Below are 25,646 nucleotides of genomic sequence, written 5' to 3'. Positions count from 1 at the left end.
GTTTATAGGATTCTCCAGGCAAGAATACTGGAGTGGGTTGTCATTTCCTCCTCTAGGAGATCTTCCCCTAACAATCTAACCGATGTCTGTTATCTCCTACCTGAGCTGGTAGGCTAGGGCTACCTGAGAAGCCCCAAATGACTCAGTACATTGACAAATGTCCTCTAAAGAAATACTGCCCCCAACTGAGAACCACTGATCTATGCAGATAAATAAAATGCTACTTTCTTCTATCTGATTTTTTGCAATGGGCTCACATCATCCACTCAATGATGGCTTAAACATGAATGTGAATTGTGTAATCCCTGTGCATATTAACTAAATGACTGCATGTGGGGCAGAAATGATAGAAAGAATCATGGGAAGACCAATCCTAATGTTTCCATGACTGAAAAAGTTCTCTAATTAGAAAATAAGTAGCTGATTTTTTTCATTAGCTTTTAAAAGTATTTTCCTACTTTTTGGATTTTGGAAGTTAATTAACTAGTTTTGGAATGAATTTATGAACTTTACACAGATAAATTTTCTCTTACTTATCACTCATATTTGATTGATTTTAACAGATACATTTTCGCTAAGAAGGATTGGAGCAATTGCGTTGATTTCCACACACACAGAATTTTCAGATAACTATATTTGCTGAGACAATAAGATTTAAAAAAAGAAAGAATATAAAAGATTCTTTGAAAGCTAAAATTAAGAAATCATCTTATCGAGTCCAGATGAGTTATAATACACGAATTAGGTTGATTATCTCTATTTAGAGATGTCCTGAAGCATTTAGAAAAGGCACTAGTGTTAGAAAAATATTGAATGGAAACCAAGGAGAAACAGAAAACACAGTAAACATAAAATTGACTAATTCAATAAGATTTTTATATAAAATCTTATGCAACTCAAGACTGCAAAATATTAACTTTTAGGCATTATTTCAAAATTGCAAAATAAAATGCATCAGATCAGATCAGTCGCTCAGTCGTGTCCGACTCTTTGCGACCCCATGAATCGCAGCACACCAGGCCTCCCTGTCCATCACCAACTCCCGGAGTTCACTCAGACTCACGTCCATTGAGTCAGTGATGCCATCCAGCCACCTCATCCTCTGTCGTCCCCTTCTCCTCCTGCCCTCAATCCCTCCCAGCATCAGAGTCTTTTCCAATGAGTCAACTCTTCGCATGAGGTGGCCAAAGTACTGGAGTTTCAGCTTTAGCATCATTCCTTCCAAAGAAATCCCAGGGCTGATCTCCTTCAGAATGGACTGGTTGGATCTCCTTGCAGTCCAAGGGACTCTCAAGAGTCTTTTCCAACACCACAGTTCAAAAGAAAAACACCAATACAGTATACTAACGCATATATATGGAATTTAGAAAGATGGTAACAATAACCCTGTGTACGAGACAGCAAAAGAGACACTGATGTATAGATCAGTCTTATGGACTCTGTGGGAGAGGGAGAGGATGGGGAGATTTGGGAGAATGGCATTGAAACATGTATAATATCATGTATGAAACGAGTTGCCAGTCCAGGTTCGATGCTGGATGCTTGGGGCTGGTGCAGTGGGATGACCCAGAGGGAGGGTATGGGGAGGGAGGAGGGAGGAGGGTTCAGGATGGGGAACACAGGTATATCTGTGGCGGATTCATTTCGATATTTGGCAAAACTAATACAATATTGTAAAGTTTAAAAATAAAATAAAAATTAAAAAAAAAGCATCAATTCTTCGGCGCTCAGCCTTCTTCACAGTCCAACTCTCACATCCATACATGACCACAGGAAAAACCATAGCCTTGACTAGATGAACTTTGTTGGCAAAGTAATGTCTCTGCTTTTGAGTATGCTATCTAGGTTGGTCATAACTTTCCTTCCAAGGAGTAAGTGTCTTATTACCTAATTTCTGAAAATATTTACTATCAAATATGAAAGTTAAGCACAGTTATTTTTCTTTTAAAAAGCTATTAATAGTTTCTGATATTTCATAAATAAGGAAACGGAGAAAGTTCAAAAAGTTACTTAACATCAATATTCTGAGCAGAAAAGGAAAGAAGAACTTCATTTCTACATATGAAAGGATTCTCACTTTTCAAAGACCTTCTCAAATGCCACCTTCCTGGGAATTTTCCTCTGTCTTCCTAATCAGAATTAACTGTTTCTTCACCTGAGCTTACAACTGCACATTGCCTATTCTACCGTTAAGTTGTGATCTTCCTCACAGTCTATGGAGTGAGTTGCCCTGCTGATTGTCTCCCTGTAAGTTTAAGAACTCGAGGGGTTCAGGGACTGTACTCATTCCTTTTCTGTCCCTTACAGCAACTGATACAGATCTAGTGTGGAATAGAAATCTTTTAAACATCTACTGAAAGTACCATTTGCATTAATCTTCCTGGTTTAACATTCTAAGGTAAGAAACTAAAACAAAATTTTTAAAAAATAATTTAGTTTGAAAGTTCAATGCTTTTTAATAATCGTATCTGTACAACTATGTATTTGTAATCACATATTTGTATGAGCAAATTCATAAACAAAAATAAAGTGTGATTAAGTCAGATTTCATTCCAATCCCAAAGAAAGGCAATGCCAAAGAGTGCTCAAACTACCACAAATTGCACTCATCTCACTTGCTAGCACAGGAATGCTCAAAATTCTCCAAGCCAGGCTTCAATACTATATGAACCGTGAACTTCCAGATGTTCAAGCTGTATTTAGAAGAGCCAGAAGAACAAGAGATCAAATTGCCAACACTGGTTGGATCTTCAAAAAAGCAAGAGAGTTTCAGAAAAACATCTACTTCTGCTTTATTGATTACACCAAAGCCTTTGACTGTGTGGATCACAACAGGCCGTGGAAAATTCTTCAAGATATGGGAATACCACACCACCTTACCTGCCTCCTGAGAAATCTGTATGCAGGTAAGAAGCAACAGTTAGAAGTGGACATGGAACAACAGACTAGTTCCAAATTGGGAAAGAAGTACATCAAGGCTATATACTGCCACGCTGCTTATTTAAGTTATATGCAGAGTATATCATATGAAATGCCAGGCTGGATGAAGCACAAGCTGGAATCAAGACTGCTGGGAGAAACATCAATAACCTCAAATATGCAGATGACATCACCCTTATGGCAGAAAGTGAAAAAGACCTAAAAAGCCGCTTGATGAAAGTGAAAAAGCAGAATTAAAAAGTTGGCTTAAAACTCAACATTCATAAAACTAAGATCATGGCATCTGGTCCCATCACCTCATGGCCAAATATAGGGAAACAATGGAAACAGTGACAGACTTTTTTGGGCTCGACAATCACTGCAGATGGTGATTGCAGCCATGAAATTAAAAGACGCTTGCTCTTTGGAAGAAAAGCTAAGACCAACCTAGATAGCATATTAAAAAGCAGAGATTTTTTTTGCCAACTGGATCAAGAAAGGTTGGTCCAGTCAAAGCTATGGTTTTTCCAGCGGTCATGTATGGATGTGAGAGTTGGACTATGAAGAAAGCTGAGTGCCAAATAATTGATGCCTTGAAATCTGGCATTGGACAAGACTCTTGAGAGTCCCTTGGACTTCAGGGAGATCCAACCAGTCCATCCTAAAGGAAATCAGTCCTGAATATTCATTTGAAGGACTGATGCTGATTCTAAAACTCCAATACTTTGGCCACCTGATGCAAAGAGCTGACTCATTGGAAAAGACCCTGATGCTGGGAAAGATTGAAAGCAGGAGGAGAAGGGATGACAGAGGATGAGATGGTTGGATGGCATCAACAACTCGATTAATATGAGTTTGAGCAAGCTCTGAGAGTTGGTGATGGACAAAGAAGCCTTGTGTGCTGCAGTACATGGGGTCACAAAGGGTCGGACAAGACTGAGCAACTGAACTGAAGTCACAAATGGGCACAGGTCATGGTATGTTTTGATAGTGTAGAATCATAGACTTTTAGTGCAAAAAGTACTTGAAAATTAGGAACTGTAATTTCTTGCTGTAGAGGAAAAGTAAGCAGAAGCCTCTTTATTCATAGTCTGGGAGCTAATTTAAAGGAAGCCATGTCCATATCATAGGTCTTTTTTCCTGCTATACTTTACTGTCTGCAGACTGTTTAATCCATATAGACTAAGAGTGGTGAGACAGTAGGCCTGGGAAATAAGTACCTCCCATAACAACAGGATAAAAAATCTGAATCAGGATTTTTCAAATTAATGTCATTGTTTTGGTTCTATGTTACAACTGTAGAATATCCAAAAATGAAACAAACAAAAAGATATATAAATGCCTTCAAAGAAACAGAAGAAATTTAAAAGTAATGTACTTGAATAAGCTTCTTTTTTTCTGGCTGTTAACAAGTAATTGACTTTTAAAGCACTACTACCAAGTGATGCATCTCCTTTTGACTAAAGTATATGTGACAGATTCCAACTACTAAGTGGGACAATCTAAGTTTTAATAAAATAAGATGTATGACTAAGCTGTCTGTATATAATTATATAAATTAATTATAAGATTATACAATATCCAGATAAACTTTTTACATGAAATTGTATTTTATAATTCCTCCTGTGTTATTTCAACAAACAAAGGAAGTTAGATTTATTTCATTTGTAAGAGAAAAGTGAGTTATCTATATTCAGATGAGAACTACCAAATTGGTAATTTTTACATTTTGTATAGCCCTGATTAATTTTTAAAAAGATAATAATGAAACAATTTCAGAGCTACACAACATAATACACTAAAATTCTCTATGGTGTTTTGGGGAGATGTAATTACTACAGAATATTAAATTGGGAAAATAGAAATAGAGCATTTAATCTACATGAGTAATTGGGACACCTGCACACAGCAAACAGTTTAGCTGTTGGAGAATGTTAAAGGATTAGGTTTTGTTTTTTTTTTTTTTTACAATTTCAGCTATTATCATTACAGTTTTTATTATTGAAAGATTATAGAAGAAATCTATTGATGACTGGAAATTTAATTTGATTAATCTAAATGCTTGGGAAGAACTGGGCTCACCCTGTAATTGGTAATTCACAAGTAATTTACATTTAGAAACACACTGGGAGATAATAAGATCAAATCTTTCTGGAAAATTAACAATCAACCCTGAATTTCTGATCAATAGCTTATAGATATATACCTTTCAGCAAAAACAATGAACACACTTTATAGTTCTTGTTTTGTTCCTTGTTTATACTAGATTTCTTATTTGTGCAGCTATTTTGTATCCTTGTCTTTCATAATTCAATTGATCTCTTATCATTAATAGAAATTATTTAACAATTTTGTACAATAATCTGTAAGACTGCCAATAAAAGTAGCAGAGTCCTGCTCAGTCCTTCAAATGTAATATTATTTAGAAAAATCCTAAACTACAAACAGTATGTTGGTTAGAACTTGAAGTATGTCCACCATCACTGGAAAAAAATACTGATTAACAAAAACATGGGATTTCCTCCAATCAAAAATTATTGTATATAGGGCAGGGAAATAGTGTAATGGGAAGGACTATACAGTGTTGGGGATCTTTTTCTAATGTGTATAAAAATGTATTCAATTTACAACCCAGAAAGAATTCTTAGTAAGTTTTTGGTAAGGCAAGGGTAGAGGAAAATAGAAGGACATTAGTCAGTTCAATTTGCGGACAGGGGGAGGAGTTACACATTTTAAAAAACTTGGCTGAATTTTGAAAGGCGTTATGGTACATTGGTTAAGACAGTGGCCCTTGAGCCATACTATGTGGGCTTTGAAACTCAGCTTCACTGATTAAATAAGGCTTGTACTTGGGCAAAGTTATTTCACTGCTTACTCCAGTTTTATTATTCTTTAAAATAGGGATAATAATATTTTTTACTTCATGAACATTTCAGAATTATCAAAAACTTCTTGTATATGGTGTACCTGGTAGCCTAGTACATGATGAATGCTCAAAACGATAAAATTACTATTTCTTAAACAGAACCAGCATACTCAAAAAACTAACATATTTTTTAATAGAATTTTATAATTATAAGATTTTTTTCGGTAATAATCCTAAAGATCATTTGGAAATATTAGCAGTGCTAATATTTGATATATTACCACTAAATGAGTTCTGAACAAATATGTTTAATATAAAAACTCAAGTTTTTAAAGATCTTAGTCCTTTCATGTGGATATACTAGAATTAGGTAAATCTATGCTTTTCAGAGCAGAGGGTTATGATATTCCTGGAGGTTACAGTATATTTTTGTTCAGTTAGGAAAGTGTAAATTCATGCTTTGCTGAATACATATTGACTTCTTCCATAAAAGTTAAATCTATTTCAATATTGACAAAATATTTCCTCCATATTAGGAATCTGAGATCATAGCCAACAAAGATAAACTGGAGAAATTCTACAATTCAAAGAGGACATCTGTTCAGGACATCAATTTTGCAGAAGCCATGGTTCAACATAGGAGTTGATGAAATTAAGGAGGAAAGGGGAAAGACAGAGGCATAAACGTGCATTGAGGCAGCATTGGAGTATGAATGAAGAATATGGCTTGTTGTGGTGGCTCTAAAACACATCTGCAGACTCTCTGACTCATATCCCTCCAAAAGGTGAAAATATTTGATCTCCTCTTGGAACCAGGCCAATCTTTGGCATTGACTTGATGAATAGACAATAGCAGTAATGATATTACTTGACTTAAAAGGATAGAAACACTCTAGTCTGGGAGCCTGTACAAGTCTGGGACCTTGAGGCTGCCAAGAAGAGAAACCATGTAAAGAGGCTATTGAAAATGAATGAGAAAAATGAGAGACCAATAGATGACAGACAGAGAGACTGACCTAAGGAGCCCAGCTGTTTTAAATTTTCTGGTCCAGAAACCAGACATTTGATCGGAAATGCTTTGAAGATGCCAGCCCTATTATCTTCTGAGTGCAATTATATGAGACCCTGGATGGCTCAGTGGTAAAGAATTCACCTACCAATGCAAAAACCACAGGAGATACATGTTTGATCCCTGGGTTGGAAGATCCCTTGGAGATGGGCATGGCAACCCAGTATTCTTGCCTGGATAATCCCATGAACAGAGGAGCCTGGGGGGCTACACGCCATGGGGTTGCAGAGTCAGACACGACTGAGCATACACACATACAGTACTAGATATTTTAGCTAAGTTTGCAAACCCCCGGATTTGTGAGTAAATAAATAAATTATATCATTTCAAGCTATTGTTTTGTAGTGGCTTATTACACAGCAATGGATAATTAGGACAATGTGGCCTTTCAAATGAGTAGTCATCACATAAATGTTTAATATGATTTAACATGTTATAGAATTTCATAATTTTGTTTGATATTATTTATTATATACTCAAGAGTATCAACAGGCAACAGAAGTCCAGAAGAAATCATAAAAAATGATGAATTTATTCAACATTTATTTATGAGAATCTACTATATGATGAGCAATTTTTTAAACTCCAGGTATATGTCATTGATAAACCTGAGAAATAGACAATTTCTTTGTTCCTATATACAGTGCCATGAAACAGACAGACAGTAAGTTGTTTAAATGTATAAAATAACTCCAGGCATTTATGTGATAAGAAGAAAGAATAGATCATTCAGTGCATTAAGGGTTGATTATCTAAGATAGGGGAGTCAGGGGAGATATTTCTCTGAAGATGGTATTTGAAAATTAACATCCCAGGCTGAAAGAACACCAAATGTTTAAGTCCTGAGTTGTGAAGAAGGACAAGAAGAATAATGTGTCTAAAGCAGAGTGAGTAAAGAAGAGAGTGACATGAAATGACCAAGCGAGGAATGTGAATTCCATTTTAGGTAAGTGGGAAGCCATGGGAGACCTGATCAGGAGAATGAGATAGCTCTCAAATGAGTGTAACAGAGATGGTTTACAGTTGACCAAAACCCATGCCCTCTTACACCTGGTACCCAATGGTGTGACTATGTACCAACAGAACAGACTATGTAGCCAACAGAACAACAGAATGTGATTGGAACTAATACATATGCAACAGATAGAAGTCTTCCATGTGTGCCCATTCAAGCTCCTTCCCACTTCCAGCTGACAGGGATGGAGGCAATACTCAGAGCAATCTTAGAAGCCATAGATTGAAGATGACAGAAACATCATCACCCTAGGTGCCTAATGACTGCATGAAACAGACTCTCTACTCCTACATGCACCCATTTCACACACCAATCCCATATACAATGCCACTGCCAACATAATCAACTAGGGAACATCTTAAAGACTTCCATGATAAAAACTAGATTTTTGTTTTGGATAATTACATGTATGGGTCTATTTGTTATCTCAGCCTCTTGTTATTGTTTAGTCCCTAAGTCATGTCCAACTCTTTTGCGATACCATGGACTGTATCTCAACAGGCTCCTTTGTCCATGGGATTTCCCAGGCATGAAGACTGGAGTGGGTTGCCATTTCCTTCTCCAGGGGATCTTTCTGACCCAGGGATTGAACCTGCATCTCCTACATTGCAGGCAAATTCTTTACCACTGAACCACCAGCGAAGCCTTGTCTACTTTATATAACTCAGCCTAGTCCACCTTATATAATATAGTGGATAAACAGCCTCTTCTAAAACAGAGGCTGAACTGGAAAGAAGATTAATAAAGGGACTATTTCAATCAATGAGGGGAAACATGCTGGTAGCTTACACAAGGGTGGCAACAGTGAACTTGGCAAGACATGGTCCCATTCAGAGTATAGTTCTAAGGTAGACCCAAAAGGACTGACTGATGATCACATAAGAACATCAGCTAGAAATTCTGAAAGTTCTTATAATCCTTCTATACTCTTGTGAAACCAGATAATAGAATAGACTTTTCCTGATTCACTCTTGACAGAGGAAAAAATCCACAGAATTTCACAATGAGTGTAAGGCAAATCTCCTTCTTATGCAGAATTTTCAAAAGTGAAAGAAACTCCATTCTATGATTCTAGGGATTTATAGCTAATTAAGCACAGAGATGGGAAAACAGTGGAAACAGTGTCAGGCTTTATTTTTGGGCTCCAAAATCACTGCAGATGGTGGCTGCAGCCATGAAATTAAAAGACGCTTACTCCTTGGAAGGAAAGTTATGACCAACATAGATAGCATATTCAAAAGCAGAGACATTACTTGGCCAACAAAGGTCCGTCTAGTCAAGGCTATGGTTTTTCCAGTAGTCATGTATGGATGTGAGAGTTAGACTGTGAAGAAAGCTGAGTGCCGAAGAATTAATGCTTTTGAACTGTGGTGTTGGAGAAGACTCTTGAGAGTGCCTTGGACTGCAAGGAGATCCAACCAGTCCCATTCTAAAGGAGATCAGTCCTGGGTGTTCTTTGGAAGGAATGATGCTAAAGCTGAAACTCCAGTACTTTGGCCGCCTGATGCGAAGAGTTGACTCATTGGAAAAGACTCTGATGCTGGGAGGGATTGGGAGCAGGAGCAGAAGGGGACGACAGAGGATGAGATGGCTGGATGGCATCACCGACTCAATGGACGTGAGTTTGAGGGAACTCCAGGAGTTGGTGATGGACAGGGAGGCCTGGCGTGCTGCAATTCATGGGGTCACAAGGAGTCGGACACGACTGAGCAACTGAACTGAACTGAACTGAAGCACAGAGAAAAGTATCAAAGATGAAAGTTGACTGGAAACATATCTTTGAATAAAACTGTGAGATGACGCTTCTCAGGCCGAAGGCAGCCGGGAGCCTATTTCATCTCAGGCCTATTTAGGGGCATTTCATGGGACCAGCCAAAGCACTGAAATATTTTCGTTGAAATGATGCCTGGACATATCTGAGGAAATCAAAACCTGTGTGACCATAGGCTAGAAGTTGCTACCCTGGAATCTCTGTGCTCTCGCAGCATTTATTGGTAAGCACTTCTGCCTACAGCGGTGAGTCACACAGGGAGGAGAGGTAATATGGGCTTCTTGTCTTGGGCTCTTGTTGAGCTGGCTGCCTCGAGGAGAGAGAAGCCTTCAGCAGACAGGCAGGAGGGATAAGGTACAAAGTGCTCAAGGAATATGGCACAGTGATAGTCTTGGGACAATGCATGACTAGAGATCTCTCCTTGGCACACATTTGTGTATCTCTTCTAATTTGTTGTCATTTAGTCATTAAAGTCATGTCCAACTCTTTTGCAACCCCATGAACTGTAGGACTTCCCATATGGCTCATTGGGTAAAAGAATCCACCTGCAATGCAGGAGATGCAGGCAGATGTGGGTTTAAACACTGGGGTGGGAAGACACCCTGGAGGAGGGCATGGCAACCCATTCCAGTATTCTTGCCTGGAGAATCCCATGGACAGAGGAGCCTGGTGGGCTACAGTCTACAGGATTACAAAGAGTTGGACATGACTGAAGTGACTGAGCCTGCATGGACTGTAGCCCATCAGGTCCTTCTGTCCAGATTTCCTAGGCAAGAATGGGTTTAACATTTCGTTCTGCAGGGGATCTTCCTGACCCAGGGACTGAACCTACATCTCCTGCATTGGCAGGCAGGTTCTTTACCACTGAGCCATCATGGAAGAGTCCATTAATGTGCCACAGAAGAAAAACAAAATTATATTGAGAAACCTTCCTATCCTACCCCAAGCCAGGAATATCAGAATCTGGCTATCAGGTCAGGGACAGGTTGGTAGAGAGAAGGGCAGAGAGTAAATAGACAAACAATTAGAAGCCAACCAGACTAGCCCCCTGTTCCCTTGCCCACTGAAGATCTCCAGCCCAAAGTTGCCCCAAGCTGTGCAGGGGAGAAAACTTTCCATTACATTAGGTTCAGTTCATTTTAGTTCAGTATCTCAGTCGTGTCCCATTCTTTGCGACTCCATGAATTGCAGCACGCCAGGCCTCCCTGTCCATCACCAACTCCCGGAGTTCACTCAAACTCACGTCCATCGAGTCCGTGATGCCATCCAGCCATCTCATCCTCTGTCGTCCCCTTCTCCTCCTGCCCCCAATCCCTCCCAGCATCAGAGTCTTTTCCAATGAGTCAACTCTTCGCATGAGGTGGCCAGAGTACTGGAGCTTCAGCTTTAGCATCATTCCTTCCGAAGAACACCCAGGACTGATCTCCTTTAGGGTTTGTATTACTATTTTGCAGCACGCATACAAAACTCTGAACTAAACGTATGACTGTTATTTGAATGCACTGCAGGACTCTATTTCTAAAAATGAACCAAAGGTCCATGGGATCTGCCTGACTTTTTTTTTTTTTTTTTTTGCAGGGCAAAATTCAGCCATTGAATAAAAATTTTAAAAACTGCAGGCCACTAAAATATAGTAAGTCTTGATCATGTTATGAACCATGCTTGCTCAACACAGTGGCTCATTCAATTCATAACAGAAGAGAAATGTGGGCTGTATTTCTAAATACAGTGTATTTCTAAATACACTGTATTTCTAAATACAGTGACTCACAACAACAGAGAACTTTGGGTGGGAAAGTGGAAACTGAGCTCAGCCACCAACATGTACCTAGGACAACAGCATAATTTTCTTATCAAATGTATGAAGGAACTTGTTTTCTGACTTGGGAGAAATGTAGCTTAATCACTATAATCTCTTAAAAGATGATAAGAAAAGAATTTGCGGCTCTGTTTCTGAATGTCCAACAAAACATTAAAACCTATGAGATTCCTCTTCAGTTTTGGAGTTCACTATCTACATAGATGGTTAACTACATTATTTAAAGTGTTTTCTATTTTTAAAAAAGCAAATGACACATTCAGAAATGTTTCTAGAATTTATTTTTTCCTGTCTACTCCCTATTATTTTATTTTGTCCATGGATATTCTCAAATGATAGTGGAAACTCTATGCATAGACTATCCTCATGCTTGCTTAGAAAACCTGGTCTGTGGCTCTTGATTTAATTATGGAAAGGAATGGGGGAAAATGAACCCAGAATTCTATTTGTGTATCCATGACACAATTAATCTAAGATATGGCAGAGTTCTACAAATTCAAAAGACTTGAAAATAATTTATTTGCTATAATAAGAAGAAAACCATTTTTTCTTTAACTGAATTTCTTGCCCTTTGTGGCAGAAATCAAATGCCTCATATTACTGTAGCAGTTTTTCTCCTCACAATTTAATCTAGGACTTGTTAACCAAGGCTATTTCTATATTCAGCAAGATTACATACAAACTCAATTTTATGAATTATGTGAATGCTACTGCTGAGAAATTCTACTGGTAATATGACTATGCAAATGGACACCAGGTAAATTAAAGGCATAAAAGAGGATTTATAAATTGAAGAAATACATTATAAGGGTTTATTTATTTTAGGTCATTCATGTCAAAGCTGAAAACTATCTTTAATAAGAACACAGATGAAAACTGCTAGATGGGCTAGGAAGAAGCAAATCATTCTAGAAGTATATATTTGCTGTGAATTGACTGAGTTCTTTATGGAGGGTCCCTGAGCAACACCACTATGATGGACACTTTGCCGCATATGCAGGAATTCAATACAGTTGCAGATGACTCTATGATTGAACTAGATTTAGAAACTGAAATGACCATAGTCACGAAAGATTGATGTGAAAACTGACTTAGAAGTTGGGTTGGTTCTGAGTCTGAAGTTTTAGGAACAATTTAATCAACTGATTTTCCTTGTTATACATGCTAATGGCAGATACATGGTTTATATGGTTTAAAAGCAAACCTGAGTATGAACAATACTTCTTTCAGTAACATTCGGTTTCATAAGACAACATTGCAGTAGCTTAATAGGCATGAAGTTTTATTTTATAATGATCCTAAGATAATGGTCTATTTGACAATTACTAAGTACAATCGCTAAATACATATTGTATGAGTACAATTTTGTGGCAGATAATGCAATATCTACAGTGTCTTGGTTTACATTGTAACATCTTGCGGTATTTTGAATAGAGTGTATTTTTGACCAAATAGTATATTTCTGATAGTTTAGATGGTAACAGATAACTATGGTCACTAAAACTACTAGTCTATGTTCACAAAATCACAAGTGTTTATCTCAATATACCCAATTATATTTTGTTGCCATCATAATCTTCCATCATGAGAAATTTTCATTTGTCTACTAGAAGAGGCCCATATGGACATCTATTTTAACTTTAGAGGCACAGGTATCCATCCTCAATCCCGAAGACAGAGCCAAGCCGGTAAAGTAAGACAAGAAGAAGCATGCGCTCCTTGCACAGTGACTTTACCTTCTCTGAAATGGGAAGTTAGCATCTCCTCCACATGCAGCGCCAGTGCACCAGCTATAGAAATCACTGCTATTGACTTAGTGGTACGTACTTTTTACATCAATTGCTCAAAAAAACTTTACCTTTTCCTAACTCTAACTTTTCCATGACTTTAGCTAATCTCAGTCTGTTAAAACTCTACCCAGCCTACAAGACCTAATTCAAATCATTAGATATTCCCTAATAATATCTGCCAGAAACTACTGTAATTTTTATTTTTATGCCCATAGCTTTTGCCTATCCTTGCCAAACACTGTATCATATGGCTCTAAATTGATACATTTACTTTTCACTCTCTGACAGTAGAATCCTTGAGTACAAGAAAATGTATAGATTTCAATGTAATCCCACAGTTTAAGGTTCTTCATATAATAAGGATTCAATAAATGTTTATTAAACATTAAATTGATACGTTTGTTAAATCCTTAAAAGTATACCCAATCTGTATAACAATGCATAATGTTCTATGCCACATTTGGGTTTTAAGCTTTTTTTTTTTAGATAAAACTATTCCACAGTATCACTAAGAATGTGTTATGAAAACTATTCAAAGCAAATATAAAGCAGTGTTATTAAGACTCAGAGATATTAGGTTACTTATATAAATAAAGAACATTATTTACAAACATTATTTGCTTTATCATAGCCTGGGTAACCTAGAAATTTACACTGTAACATTCTCTAAGCAAACTTACCTCTCACAATGATGTTGGTGGACTTTTTTGCAGGGTTTCCCACATTATTATTGGCAATACAGCTGTAAGTGCCAGCATCTTCTGAGGTGATGGCAGGTATGGTCAAAGTTCCTCCATTCAAAACAGTCTTTTCAGGCAGAGTCCCAAAGGACCTGACCCATGTGAGAGAAGGTACAGGCTCTCCTCCTGTCGTGACACATACTAATGTGATGGCCTCTCCAGGATTTACAACAATAGGGTCATCCACCAAGAGTTTAATTGACGGAGACGCTAAAAGACAAACAAAAGAACATGCACCTATTTAGATCTACTAGAGCTAGACTTCAACAGTATGCTTCATATTTACACAAACAATTAAAATGAAATACTGTTCTCTTGTGCCAAAGTCTTATTGTATTGATCAAATTTAAACCTTATAGAATGGTTATTTATTTTAATTATATGGCATAAACCTGTGGAATTTTACTAAGAATCTTACACATGGAGAGGGGAATTAAATTTTATGTATTCTTGAATTATTGCTTCACAATTAGAAAGATGAGAATTAAAGTTTTAAAACAAAAATCCCTTTCTCTTTTAATGTTGACAATCACCATTTGTTTTTGTCCTTCCAGGTATAAATATTGAAGTTGTTTAGTTCTTGTATTCTCATGGTCAAGATCATCCTCAGGTCAAATGATACATATTTTGCAAACTGAACACAATCAAGTAAGGAAAAAGATTGCCAGAGGTTTTTACCAGGCAGTGGGCCTGGTTTTTCATCTTGAAAGGAATAACAAAATCATGTAATTTAAAGCATCTCCAATATTTCAGCTCTAACCTCTGTTCAGAAAGTCTAGGCAGTGTGAGTTCTCATAACTACTCTTTTAAAACTTAGAAGCAAATAAACTGCTTTTCAAAAATAGTCACCAAACTATGATGGCTACCACTCCAACGTTTGGGTTATACTGATCTCCCCAGTGAAAGTAAGTTGTTCAAAAATTTTCATATACAAAAAATGTAGATAAATATCCATTCAATAAAAAATGCTTTACTGCAGACTTTTCATCAAAGAAAGTAGAAACTGCACAAAAATCTGTTCAGACACAGTACTTTCTTTTCTGCTTATATCACAGTGTCAGTCTATGTAGCACATTACTAAATAAGAACAGAGGAAATGCATTATGTTAATATTTGAGTTCATACATTCAGAAATATTTGAGGCCAAATTTAAAACTGAAATGTATCCATATTTGGAATACAAAGTGTTCAACTGTACTGTGTAACTGCTTTTAGATATTAATTTCAGCTCAGAGTTGGAGAGAGTTTTTCTCAGAATGTAAGGTAAACTCCCTATGGGGTTCAGTATTCTGCCTTGATGGAATATATATATATTCAAATGAATATATATATATTCCACTGTATATATATATCTTGCCTTTGGGGACATAGGTGTGCCTTGAGGGCATTTTACTAAGTGAGATAATTAAGAGACAGATCCCATATGATCTCACTCATATGTGGAGTATATATAAAAAATAAACAAAAAGCAAAAGAAATGTACAAGCCACCCCCCTCCCCCACAAAAAAAATGTAGATATAGAGAACAGAGTGCTGATTACCAAAGGGAAAGGAGTAGGGGAAGGGTGAAATAAGTAAATGATATCAACTGTATGGTGATAGACGGAAACAAAATTTTGGGTGGTGAGCTTGCTGTAGGGTATACAGAAGTAGAAATATAGTATTGTACATATGAAACTTATAGACTATTATAGGTGAGTGCTGTCTCAATAAAAAACAAATTTAAAAAGATGCCAAGGTAGAATAAGAAAACAATTCCATGTTACAATTATGGTTCTGTGTAATGGGGATAGAATGCCTGGGTGACCTTTTTAAGCATTGTTGGCCTTTCTAACATCATTGTAAGTAATATACAAGTTTTCAAAGTATTTTAATTGCCCTTCTGAGGTGCTGACTACTAAAATCTATGATTAAAAACCTGTTGAGAAAGTCATAAAATAAAAATGAGACAAAAGGCACTGCAGAGTTTGGTAGAAAAGAAAGTATTTCAAAATGCTATTTAATATTGCTAAACTGATAAAAAGATACTACTAATGAAATTTTTAAAAAAATAGATAGTATACTTATTTATTGACACAGCATTATGAAACAGTAGTAGAAATTCTTACAGCCCAGTTTGAGGTAAACAGTATAATTTTACAAAGGTATTTAGTTAAAACACAAGTCTAGAAAGTCCAATAGTTATATTAATAAGACTCATTTGTTTTACACCATGTTTTAGTAAATTAAAAATCCCAAGGCCTAAGGACCATTAATAGTATATGTTTAGATTATGGAAACACACAATGGTGATATTAAGTCAAGAAATATTTGCCTCTGAAATTGACTTGTATAAGGATGAGTTGTTTTAAATATACTTGTATATTTTGAGGACACATAATAAAAAATGTATTAATTTTGCTTTACATTTTTAATTTGGAAGTTGAAACTATTGTTTTTCCAAGATTCAGCATTTTTTTAGAGCCTTTAAAATCTCAGGCAAAAGTGAATTGCAAGTGAATGGTATTATTTTAAACAGTGTTTTTAAAGTCTTCAACCTCATTGATTCCGTGCACTGTTTCTTATTTTGTACTTTCATAGGTAATTAGGAAACTAAGAAAAATTGATCTCATCACATTAAATCATGTACATGGCTGAGTGTTCTTTAAATGTCTATTGCATGCTTTGCTTGAACTACTCCATCATTACATAAGAACAAATGTACAAAGCCACTGAGATCATCAGCTTCCTTATAACCGTGAGATAAGAGCATTGGTCAAAACCATGTTGCAGGATCTAGACATCCAGTCATTCTTCACAGCAACATGTGAGAGACGGATTACTATTTGAAGTTCATTTTTAAGTTAATAAAGAAATGAAACACAGAAGTTAAAAAGGGACAAGAGAAAAACAGAATGGACAGTATGTTAGTTTTTATTGGAATGTTCATCAAACCAATGTAAAAAGTAGAAAAAGGTGAACTACATAAAGTAAACAAAGGCAGTTAAAGTTAAGTGAAGAAGCATCGAATGGATGATGGATGAAACTAGGGGGAGGAGGGAAGGGAGGGAACATATGTTTACATATAGCTGATTCACCTCATTGTACAGCAGAAACTAACACAACATTGTGAAGCAACTCTACCCCAATTAAAAAATAAAATAAACATCACATCTGATTTTAAACATGTTTATAGTTATCACCAAATGGCTCAAATTACATAAAAATTATTCCAACGAAGTCCGTTTTTAACATGACACACAATACCAGCCATAAATTCTCTATGTACACAGTGCTCATAAATAAGTGCCCATCTGACTTTCAGAATGAGAATCTTGCCAGCACTCAATGATGGAAGGCATGGGTCATCATAGCAATTGTCTCAGAGACTTGACTCTTTCTTAAGATCAGTATGTCAACATTCTAGCATGTTTGATATGCTCTGTGGTGCAAATACAGTAGATAGATAGATCTATAAATTATTGGTCCTGGGAAGGATGCGATGAAGTATAATGACAGGCAAACAAAGAGAAAGAAAGGAAAAAGAAAGGAAGGGAAAAGAAAGAGAGGAGAGACCAAACAGTCTGTGGTTTTTATTTTCCAAAATCCTAAACCCTTTAATAACTATAACATGGAAAGTATATTTTAGGAAATCTCTCTGAGGAAGAGAACTCTTCCCAAGTTCTCTTCAGCTCCTCCCCTCCCGGCAAACAAAAAGAAAAGTTTTTTTGGGTTGAGCAACAGTTACTTCAGTGGATCTGCGACAGAAAGAGGACTGGCTTCTTGGCTCCCACACCAAATCCCAAACATTTGGATATTCAAGAGTAAAGAGGATCTCTGTGTCCCTTCTTGGTTGAGGTCGCTAAGTGTGACTGGCTAGACAGACATAGTGAGTCCATGGGGCAGGCTCCATGCCTCAGGGTAACAGCCCCAGCCCCAGATGATGGAATGGAAGAAGCGGAGAGATAGGTCAGAACTGAATGTGACAAGACAATTGGAATGAAGGAGATGTTAGGTGATCCATGCCCTTCAGAGATCCAAGTCTCATGTCCCACACCATGGTGAAATAAAAGCAACCCCTAGAATTTAAACAAAATCTGGTGGAAATGGGAAATCCATGTTACCAATTTCTGAAATTATGGCAAAATAGATAGTTGAAATAAAAATGAAGTTAAATTATAGAATAATAAAGATATATTTCTTTCAAACCTGAGTTTGTAGGCAGGGATTCATACCCATTAATTTTAGTGAGTCAGTTCCTCATGAGGTCCTCTGGATGGGCAATACAAAGGTTTAGCTTGGGGTTAATTAAGAATACATTCTGTAGGAAGAAAATACTATTTTAGCCAAGGTCAGTGACTTTTTTTGGTGCTTTGTTTGGCTATTACCTAACATAATAGCTTGCTGAAAATAAACATTTCTTAAAAAAATGAAAACAATGCAATGATAATCATCTTATATTTTTAGAGATTTAGCCCTCCATGGATCTGGGCAATTTTTAAAAAGGAACTTAGATTTCTATCCCTGACTCTGAATAAATGGATGTGAAGTAGTTAACTACAGTAAAAGCTGCCATTTAGATTGAGTTAGAAATACCCTAAGACACATAATTCCTTGATTGAAAGGAAATTGACTATTGAGTCACAGAGAAAAATCAAAAGGAAAGAAGAACATAAAAACCAAACCAAAAAAAGAAAAGAAAAACAACCACCACCACCAAAACTCACAAGAAAGAACTACAATAAAAAATCCACAGCTAGGATGGTATTTGTCTTAGCTTGAATCCTCCCCAAATCTGGTCCTGATATAAGTAGATCCTTAGGGTGAAGATCCCAGGAAGCATATTGAAGGAGTAGAGAAGAGATAAAGAAAGGGAAAACATTCAGTAATGGAACAGGAATGAGTTGTGGTCACTGTAGGAAACCTGACTCCCTGCTGTTGGGAACCCTCTGGGAAACTAGAAAGAACACCTAGAACTTTCCCTCTGAAAAATGAGGAGGCCGACTGGGGTGTTTATCTACCAACCCCTGTCCCTCATTAGTTAAGGACTATTCTATGGGTTTTAACGTCCCAACATTCTCCGTTGTCTGAACACTTTGATTAGTCTAGAGAGAGTTTTCAGACAGAAGGACATAGAAAAGAAACTGTCAAAAGAAACAATAACCTCCAGAGCAAGGCAGTCACAGAGTCTCCTAGGGCACCCTTTCCGTGTAAGTTCAGTGACCAATAGTTGGCCACATGGAGATAATGTGAAAAGTATACAGAAAAAATAAGGAAGAAATCAGTGGTGAGTTGGGGCACATTTACTCATCAGGATATAAGCACAAAATAAAATGAGTAACAGCACAGCATGAATAAAAGGAAGAGGAAGTGAAAATATATACAATTAACTTTTTGTTTCTTTTCCAAGGATCTACATTTTTCAAACTGAAAGAATATTCACACGCTAGACAAACCAAGTCCAGCTTCTATATGGAGAGACATGCTATATATACAGATTTGAGGAATAAAATTTCTCTTGCAAAAAGAAGTCATTTAACTGAGATACAAGAATCACTATATTTTTGTGCATTTCATTGAAATTCATTTAAAACAGACATTTCAATGAACATTTCATATAATAAAAAATGAGAGAATATATTAGAAGTTGATTTGAAAATTCAAAATAATCCACCTATGTAGTTGAAATTATTATTCTAATATTATCATTATTGACAAGTTGATTGATTCTCATGAAGTCCAGGAATGATATATTACTAGGAAATTCTATAAAACAATGCTCCAGGATATGACAATATTTGAATAGCAATCATAAATAGTTTCTAGAGCATGAGAGAGCCTTTGCTACATATATAGAAGCTAACAAGCATTTTTCACTTTTTTTTTTAAATGTCCATAGCACAGACAGTCCTGCAAATGATTGAGAAAGCAGAGTAAATATGTTGCTTCATGGAACATAAAATGTTCCTAAAAGAGACATTCTGCATAATAGCATCAGTTCCAAAAAGAGTTTCACTAGATAGGTTTTGTTTGATTAACAAAATATTATTTATTGCTTATTTTTATTGTTACTAGGAATAAATGCTTTTAGATATTGTTTGTTCTGCCCAGTATAACACTTTTCAACATAGTCATTTAATACGTATTTATTGAGCACCTACTGTGTATCAAGGCCTGTCATAGGTACCTGGAATATAACAGTGAACAAAACAGCCAGAGCTCCTGCACTCAGTTTTACATCCTAAAAGGACAAAAACCTGTTATCTCTCATTGTCTTCGGTGACTTCACATATATAAATCACCTCCTGTTCTCTGATTTTGTGTGCATTTGTTATTCTTGACCAGAATATTTATGCCATCACAGAACAATGAGTAAAGAAATTTGCCAACAGGTATTCTTCAATGAAATCAGACTTTATAAATTATAACAGGTTTTATATATATCTGAATCCAGTCATTAAACAAGATAACAGAAAAAAATAGAACTACAACTTGCTTTCCAAGGTGAGTAAAAATACAAAAGATTAAGTCAAAGCTTATTTTAGTCAATAAGTTATGTTAATAGCTGGGGTACTAATACTTAATGGCCTGAAAATTCTTTATAATATTTTTAAAACATGATGGGAAAAACATCATCACCACACATATCTCTGTCCTTTGGTCAACAATCCCTTACTGTTCCTTCCAACAGGTGAAATTGGCAAAACATGGTCTCATTCAATTTTATCAGAAGCTGAGTGTCATCTGCAGTTGCAGCAGAATCCTTGAGGGGCATCACTCATGGAAAGAAAATTCAAGCTAAAAAGCACTTCCAACCAAGGGATCTGTTTTCCAGGGAATTTCCAGTTCTAGAAGATACTGGCTTTTTAGGGATAGGGCCAGTTTGCAAAGATGCCCTCCTCACAAAATCAGCATAATGTGAACTTGCTATTCCTGTTGCCTGGGAGTTTCTTCAACTGCTTATTCACCAGGTAAATGACTTTATTATGGTCAAATCTCAAAAAAATTTCTTTGCAAAATTCCTAGTTTTTGTCCAAAGCAATTGAATTCCTTCCTGCTTTGAATTATATAAACATAGCAGCTTATAATAGCTCTCCTCATAACATACCCTTGTTTAGTTGCTCAGTTGTGTCCAACTCAGCCACCTCATGGTCTGTAGCATGCCAGGTTTCCCTGTCCTTCACCATCTCCCAGAGCTTGCTCAAACTCATGTCCACTGAGTCAGTGATACTATCAAATCATCTGGGCCTCTGTTGTCCCCTTCTCCTCCTGCCTTCAATCTTTCCTAGTATCAGGGTCTTTTCCAATGAGTCAGTTCTTTGCAGCAGGTGGCCAAAGTATTGGAGCTTCAACTTCAGCATCCGTCCTTCCAATGAATATTTAGGATTAATTTTCTTTAGAATTAACTGTTTTGATCTCCTTGCATTCCAAGGGACTCTCAAGAGTCTTCTCCAACACCACAAATCAAAAGCATCAATTCTTCAGTGTTCAGCCTTCTTTATGGTCCAACTCTCACATGCATACATGACTACAGGAAAAACCATAGCTTTGACTCTGTAGAAATTTGTCAGCAAAGCAATGTCTCTGCTTTTTATACGTTGTCTAGGTTGGTATTAGCTTTTCTTCCAAGGAGCAACTGTCTTTTAATTTCATGGCTGCAGTCACCATCTGCAGTGATTTTGGAGCCCAAGAAAATAAAGTCTCTCACTGTTTCCATTGTTTCCCCATCTATTTGCCATGAAGTGATGGACCAGATACCAAGGTCTTTGCTTTTTGAATTTTATTTATTTTTCTTATTATAAATGTATTTATTTTAATTGGAGGCTAATTACTTTACAATATTGTATTGGTTTTGCCATACATCAACATGAATCCGCCACGGGTATATAAGTGTTCCCCATCCTGAACCCTCCTCATACCTTCCTCCGTGTACCATCCCTCTGGGTCATCCCAGTGCACCAGCCCCGAGCATCCTGTATCATGCATCGAACCTGGACTGGCAATTTGTTTCATATATGATATTATACATGTTTCAATGCCATTCTCCCAAATCATCCCACCCTCTCCCTCTCCCATAGAGTCCAAAAGACTGTTCTATACATCTGTGTCTCTTTTGCTGTCTCGCATATAAGGTTATCGTTACCATCTTTCTAAATTCCATATATACACGTTAGTATACTGTATTGGTGTTTTTCTTTCTGCCTTACTTCACTCTGTTTAATAGGCTCCAGTTTCATCCACCTCATTAGAACTGATTCAAATGTATTCTTTTTAATGGCTAATACTCCATTGTGTATATGTACCACAGCTTTCTTACCCATTTGTCTGCTGATGGACATCTAGGTTGCTTCCATGTCCTGGCTATTATAAACAGTGCTGCTATGAACATTGGGGTACATGTGTCTCTTTCCCTTCTGGTTTCCTCAGTGTGTATGCCCAGCAGTGGGATTGCTGGGTCATAAGGCAGTTCTATTTCCAGTTTTTTAAGGAATCTCCACACTCTTCTCCATAGTGGCTATACTAGTTTGCATTCCCACCAACAGTGCAAGAGGGTTCCCTTTTCTCCACACCCTCTCCAGCATTTATTGCTTGAAGACTTTTGGATAGCAGCCATTCTCACTGGCGTGAAATGGTACCTCACTGTGGTTTTGATTTGCATTTCTCTGATAAATGAGTGATGTTGAGCATCTTTTCATGTGTTTGTTAGCCATCTATATGTCTTCTTTGGAGAAATGTCTGTTTAGTTCTTTGGCCCATTTTTTGATTGGGTTGTTTATTTTTCTTGAATTGAACTGCAGGAGTTGCTTGTATATTTTTGAGATTAATTATTTGTCAGTTGCTTCATTTGCTATTATTTTCTCCCATTCTGAAGGCTGTCTTTTCACCTTGCTTATAGTTTCCTTTGTTGTGCAGAAGCTTTTATTTTTAATTAGGTCCCATTTGTTTATTCTTGCTTTTATTTCCAATATTCTGGGAGGTGGGTCATAGAGGATCCTGCTGTGATTTATGTCAGAGAGTGTTTTGCCTATGTTCTCCTCTGGGAGTTGTATAGTTCTGGTCTTACATTTAGATCTTTAATCCATTTTGAGTTTATTTTTGTGTATGGGGTTAGAAAGTGTTCTAGTTTCATTCTTTTGGAAGTGGTTGACCAGTTTTCCCAGCACCACTTGTTAAAGAGATTGTCTTTAATCCATTGTATATTCTTGCCTCCTTTGTCAAAGATAAGGTGTCCATAGGTGTGTGGATTTGTCTCTGGGATTTCTATTTTGTTCCATTGATCTATATTTCTGTCTTTGTACCAGTACCATACTGTCTTGATGATGTAGCTTTGTAGTGGAGCATGAAGTCAGGCAGGTTGATTCCTCCAGTTCCATTCTTCTTTCTCAAGAGTGCTTTGGCTATTCAAGGTTTTTTGTATTTCCATACAAATTGTGAAATTATTTGTTCTAGCTCTGTGAAAAATACCATTGGTAGCTTGATAGGGATTGCACTGAATCTATAGCTTGCTTTGGGTAGTATACTCATTTTCACTATATTGATTCTTCCAATCCATGAACATGGTATATTTCTCCATCTATTAGTATCCTCTTTGATTTGAATGTTGAGTTTTAAGCCAACTTTTTCACTCTCCTCTTTCACTTTCATCAAGAGGCTCTTTAGCTCCTCTTTGCTTTCTGCTATATGATGGTGTCATCTGCATATCTGAGGTTATTGATGTTTCTCTCAGCAATCTTGATTTCCACTTGTGCTTCATCCAGCCCAGCATTTCACATGATGTACTCTGCATGTAAGTTAAATAAGCACAGTGACAATAGACAGCTCTGACAAACTCCTTTCACAATTGAAACAAGTCCATTGTTCTATGTCCATTTTGAAATGTTGCTTCTTGACCTGCATACAGGTTTCACAGGAGGCAGGTAATGCAGTGTGGTATTCCCATCTCTTTAATAATTTTCTACAGTTTGGTGTGATTCACACAGTCAAAGGCTTTAGCATAGCCAATGAAGCAGAGGTAGACATTTTTCTGGAATTCTCTTGCTTTTTTTTATGATCCCACAGTTGGTAATTTGATCTCTGGTTTCTCTGCTTTTCTAAATCCAGCTTGAACATCTGGAAGGTCTCAGTTCACACACTGTTGAAGCCTAGCTTGGAGAATTTTGTACATTACTTTGCTAGCGTGTGAAATGAGCACAACTGTGCGGTAGTTTGAACATTCTAGCTGCATACCCAAGCCACCATTAGAATATTTACCTTCCCCTTTCACTCTGAAATATTTAAGAATTGAATTATCTGTAAAAAGGTGATGGTTTTCATATTTGTAACAAGAACACTCATAAAATTGTTTGCAAAGAACTGTGAGCTCAATAAAGTTTTATTGAAAAAAATGCTGAATTTAAAGATTAGAGAACAGGAACTCCACATAAGATCTATTTGTCATAAACTTAACCCCCCAAAAAAAATCAGCATGAAAAACTCAGGATTTCATGAACCTTTCATTAAAAAGTACTAGTTATGAAGACCTTTCAGGTTTTTCATTGTTTAACCCATCTAAACTTAACCATGCTTTATGTCACTAACAAGACGATAGCAAAGAATTTCTCTATCAAAATTTAGAGCACCACTCACAAAAATAATTACAGCATATTATTTATACTTCTTTGTACTTAATTTTTTGCTCAGTTTCAGCAAACATATTACTATTAATAAACCATCTGAATAAATCAATTATGTCCATGATACCAAAACTAGAGGCATAAGCCATTTGTCATAAGAGGACAGCATGTGGGTAATTCAATATAGAATTTTAAAAACTCAGTTAAGATTTAAGGTTCTTCCTTAAGAATGATATAGCAGTGGAACAGATAGAAACATCACCTCTAAAACCATCTGGTGTTGGTTTCCTAGTATACTTCTTGAGGCCTCATTAGAGTAGCAAAGAAAACAAGACAATAAAATTCTGCTTTAGCCATCATAGCTGCTGAAATGGAGGCAGCTGGCATTTCTACAACCAGTGTTATAACATAGAGGGATTGTGCAAAAAGGTATTCTCTTATTAGTCAGTCTCTTACTCCATCTTATTGGTCTTATAAACATTAGATTTTTTAAAATATTTTTAAATTAACTCTTATACCTTTTTCTTTTTTAGGCTGCCCTTGCACTGCATAGGCTTCCCTGATGGCTCAGATGGTAAAGCATCTGACTGCAATGTGAGAGACCCAGGTTCGATCCCTGGGTCAGGATCCCCTGGAGAAGGAAATGGAAAACCACTCTAGTACTCTTGCTGGGAAAATCCTGTGGACAGAGGACCTAGTAGGTTATGGTCCATGGGGTAGCAAAGAGTCAGACACGACTAAGTGACTTCACTTGTACTCCATGGCATGTGGGATCTTAGTTCCAATTCCAGGCATTGAACCCATGCCACCTGAATTGGAAGTACAGAGTCTTAACCACTGAACCACAATGGAAGTTTCATTTTATAGTAATTTGGCTAATGTGACTCATAGCTAATCTTAAAGAATAATGTTGAACAGATTTAACTCTGCTGGGACTCTTTTTGCCTCTCCAGGGGAATTTATTAGTTTCCAAAGTATTGCCCAGGCCAAATTTCTACCTTGATTAGGAAAAAACCTTGGCATATAGTCACCTAATCTTATGACATATCTGTACTGAGGTTACTC

General features: G+C 36.7%; 1 protein-coding gene across 2 annotated transcripts in view; it reads right to left on the bottom strand.

The window, feature by feature from the left end:
- MDGA2 (MAM domain containing glycosylphosphatidylinositol anchor 2) overlaps nucleotides 1-25,646 on the bottom strand; it is a 919,864-nt gene that overhangs the window by 310,785 nt on the left and 583,433 nt on the right. For both annotated transcript variants that reach the window (XR_015133654.1, XM_086318927.1), the window contains exon 6: nucleotides 13,930-14,199. Coding sequence is in view for 1 of the 2 variants with exons in the window: in XM_086318927.1 (XP_086175053.1) it covers nucleotides 13,930-14,199 (270 nt within the window). In the remaining variant the exon portion in view is untranslated. The remainder of the gene's footprint in view (nucleotides 1-13,929; nucleotides 14,200-25,646) is intronic.

This window comes from Bos grunniens, chromosome 10 (genome assembly GCF_055505025.1).
Source record: "Bos grunniens cultivar Pamir isolate PY7600 chromosome 10, Bosgru_T2T1.0, whole genome shotgun sequence".
In the NCBI taxonomy this organism is placed as follows: Eukaryota; Metazoa; Chordata; class Mammalia; order Artiodactyla; family Bovidae; genus Bos; species Bos grunniens.
The sequence above is the reverse complement of the archived record's forward strand: the minus strand, read 5'-3'. Positions and strand labels throughout refer to the sequence as shown.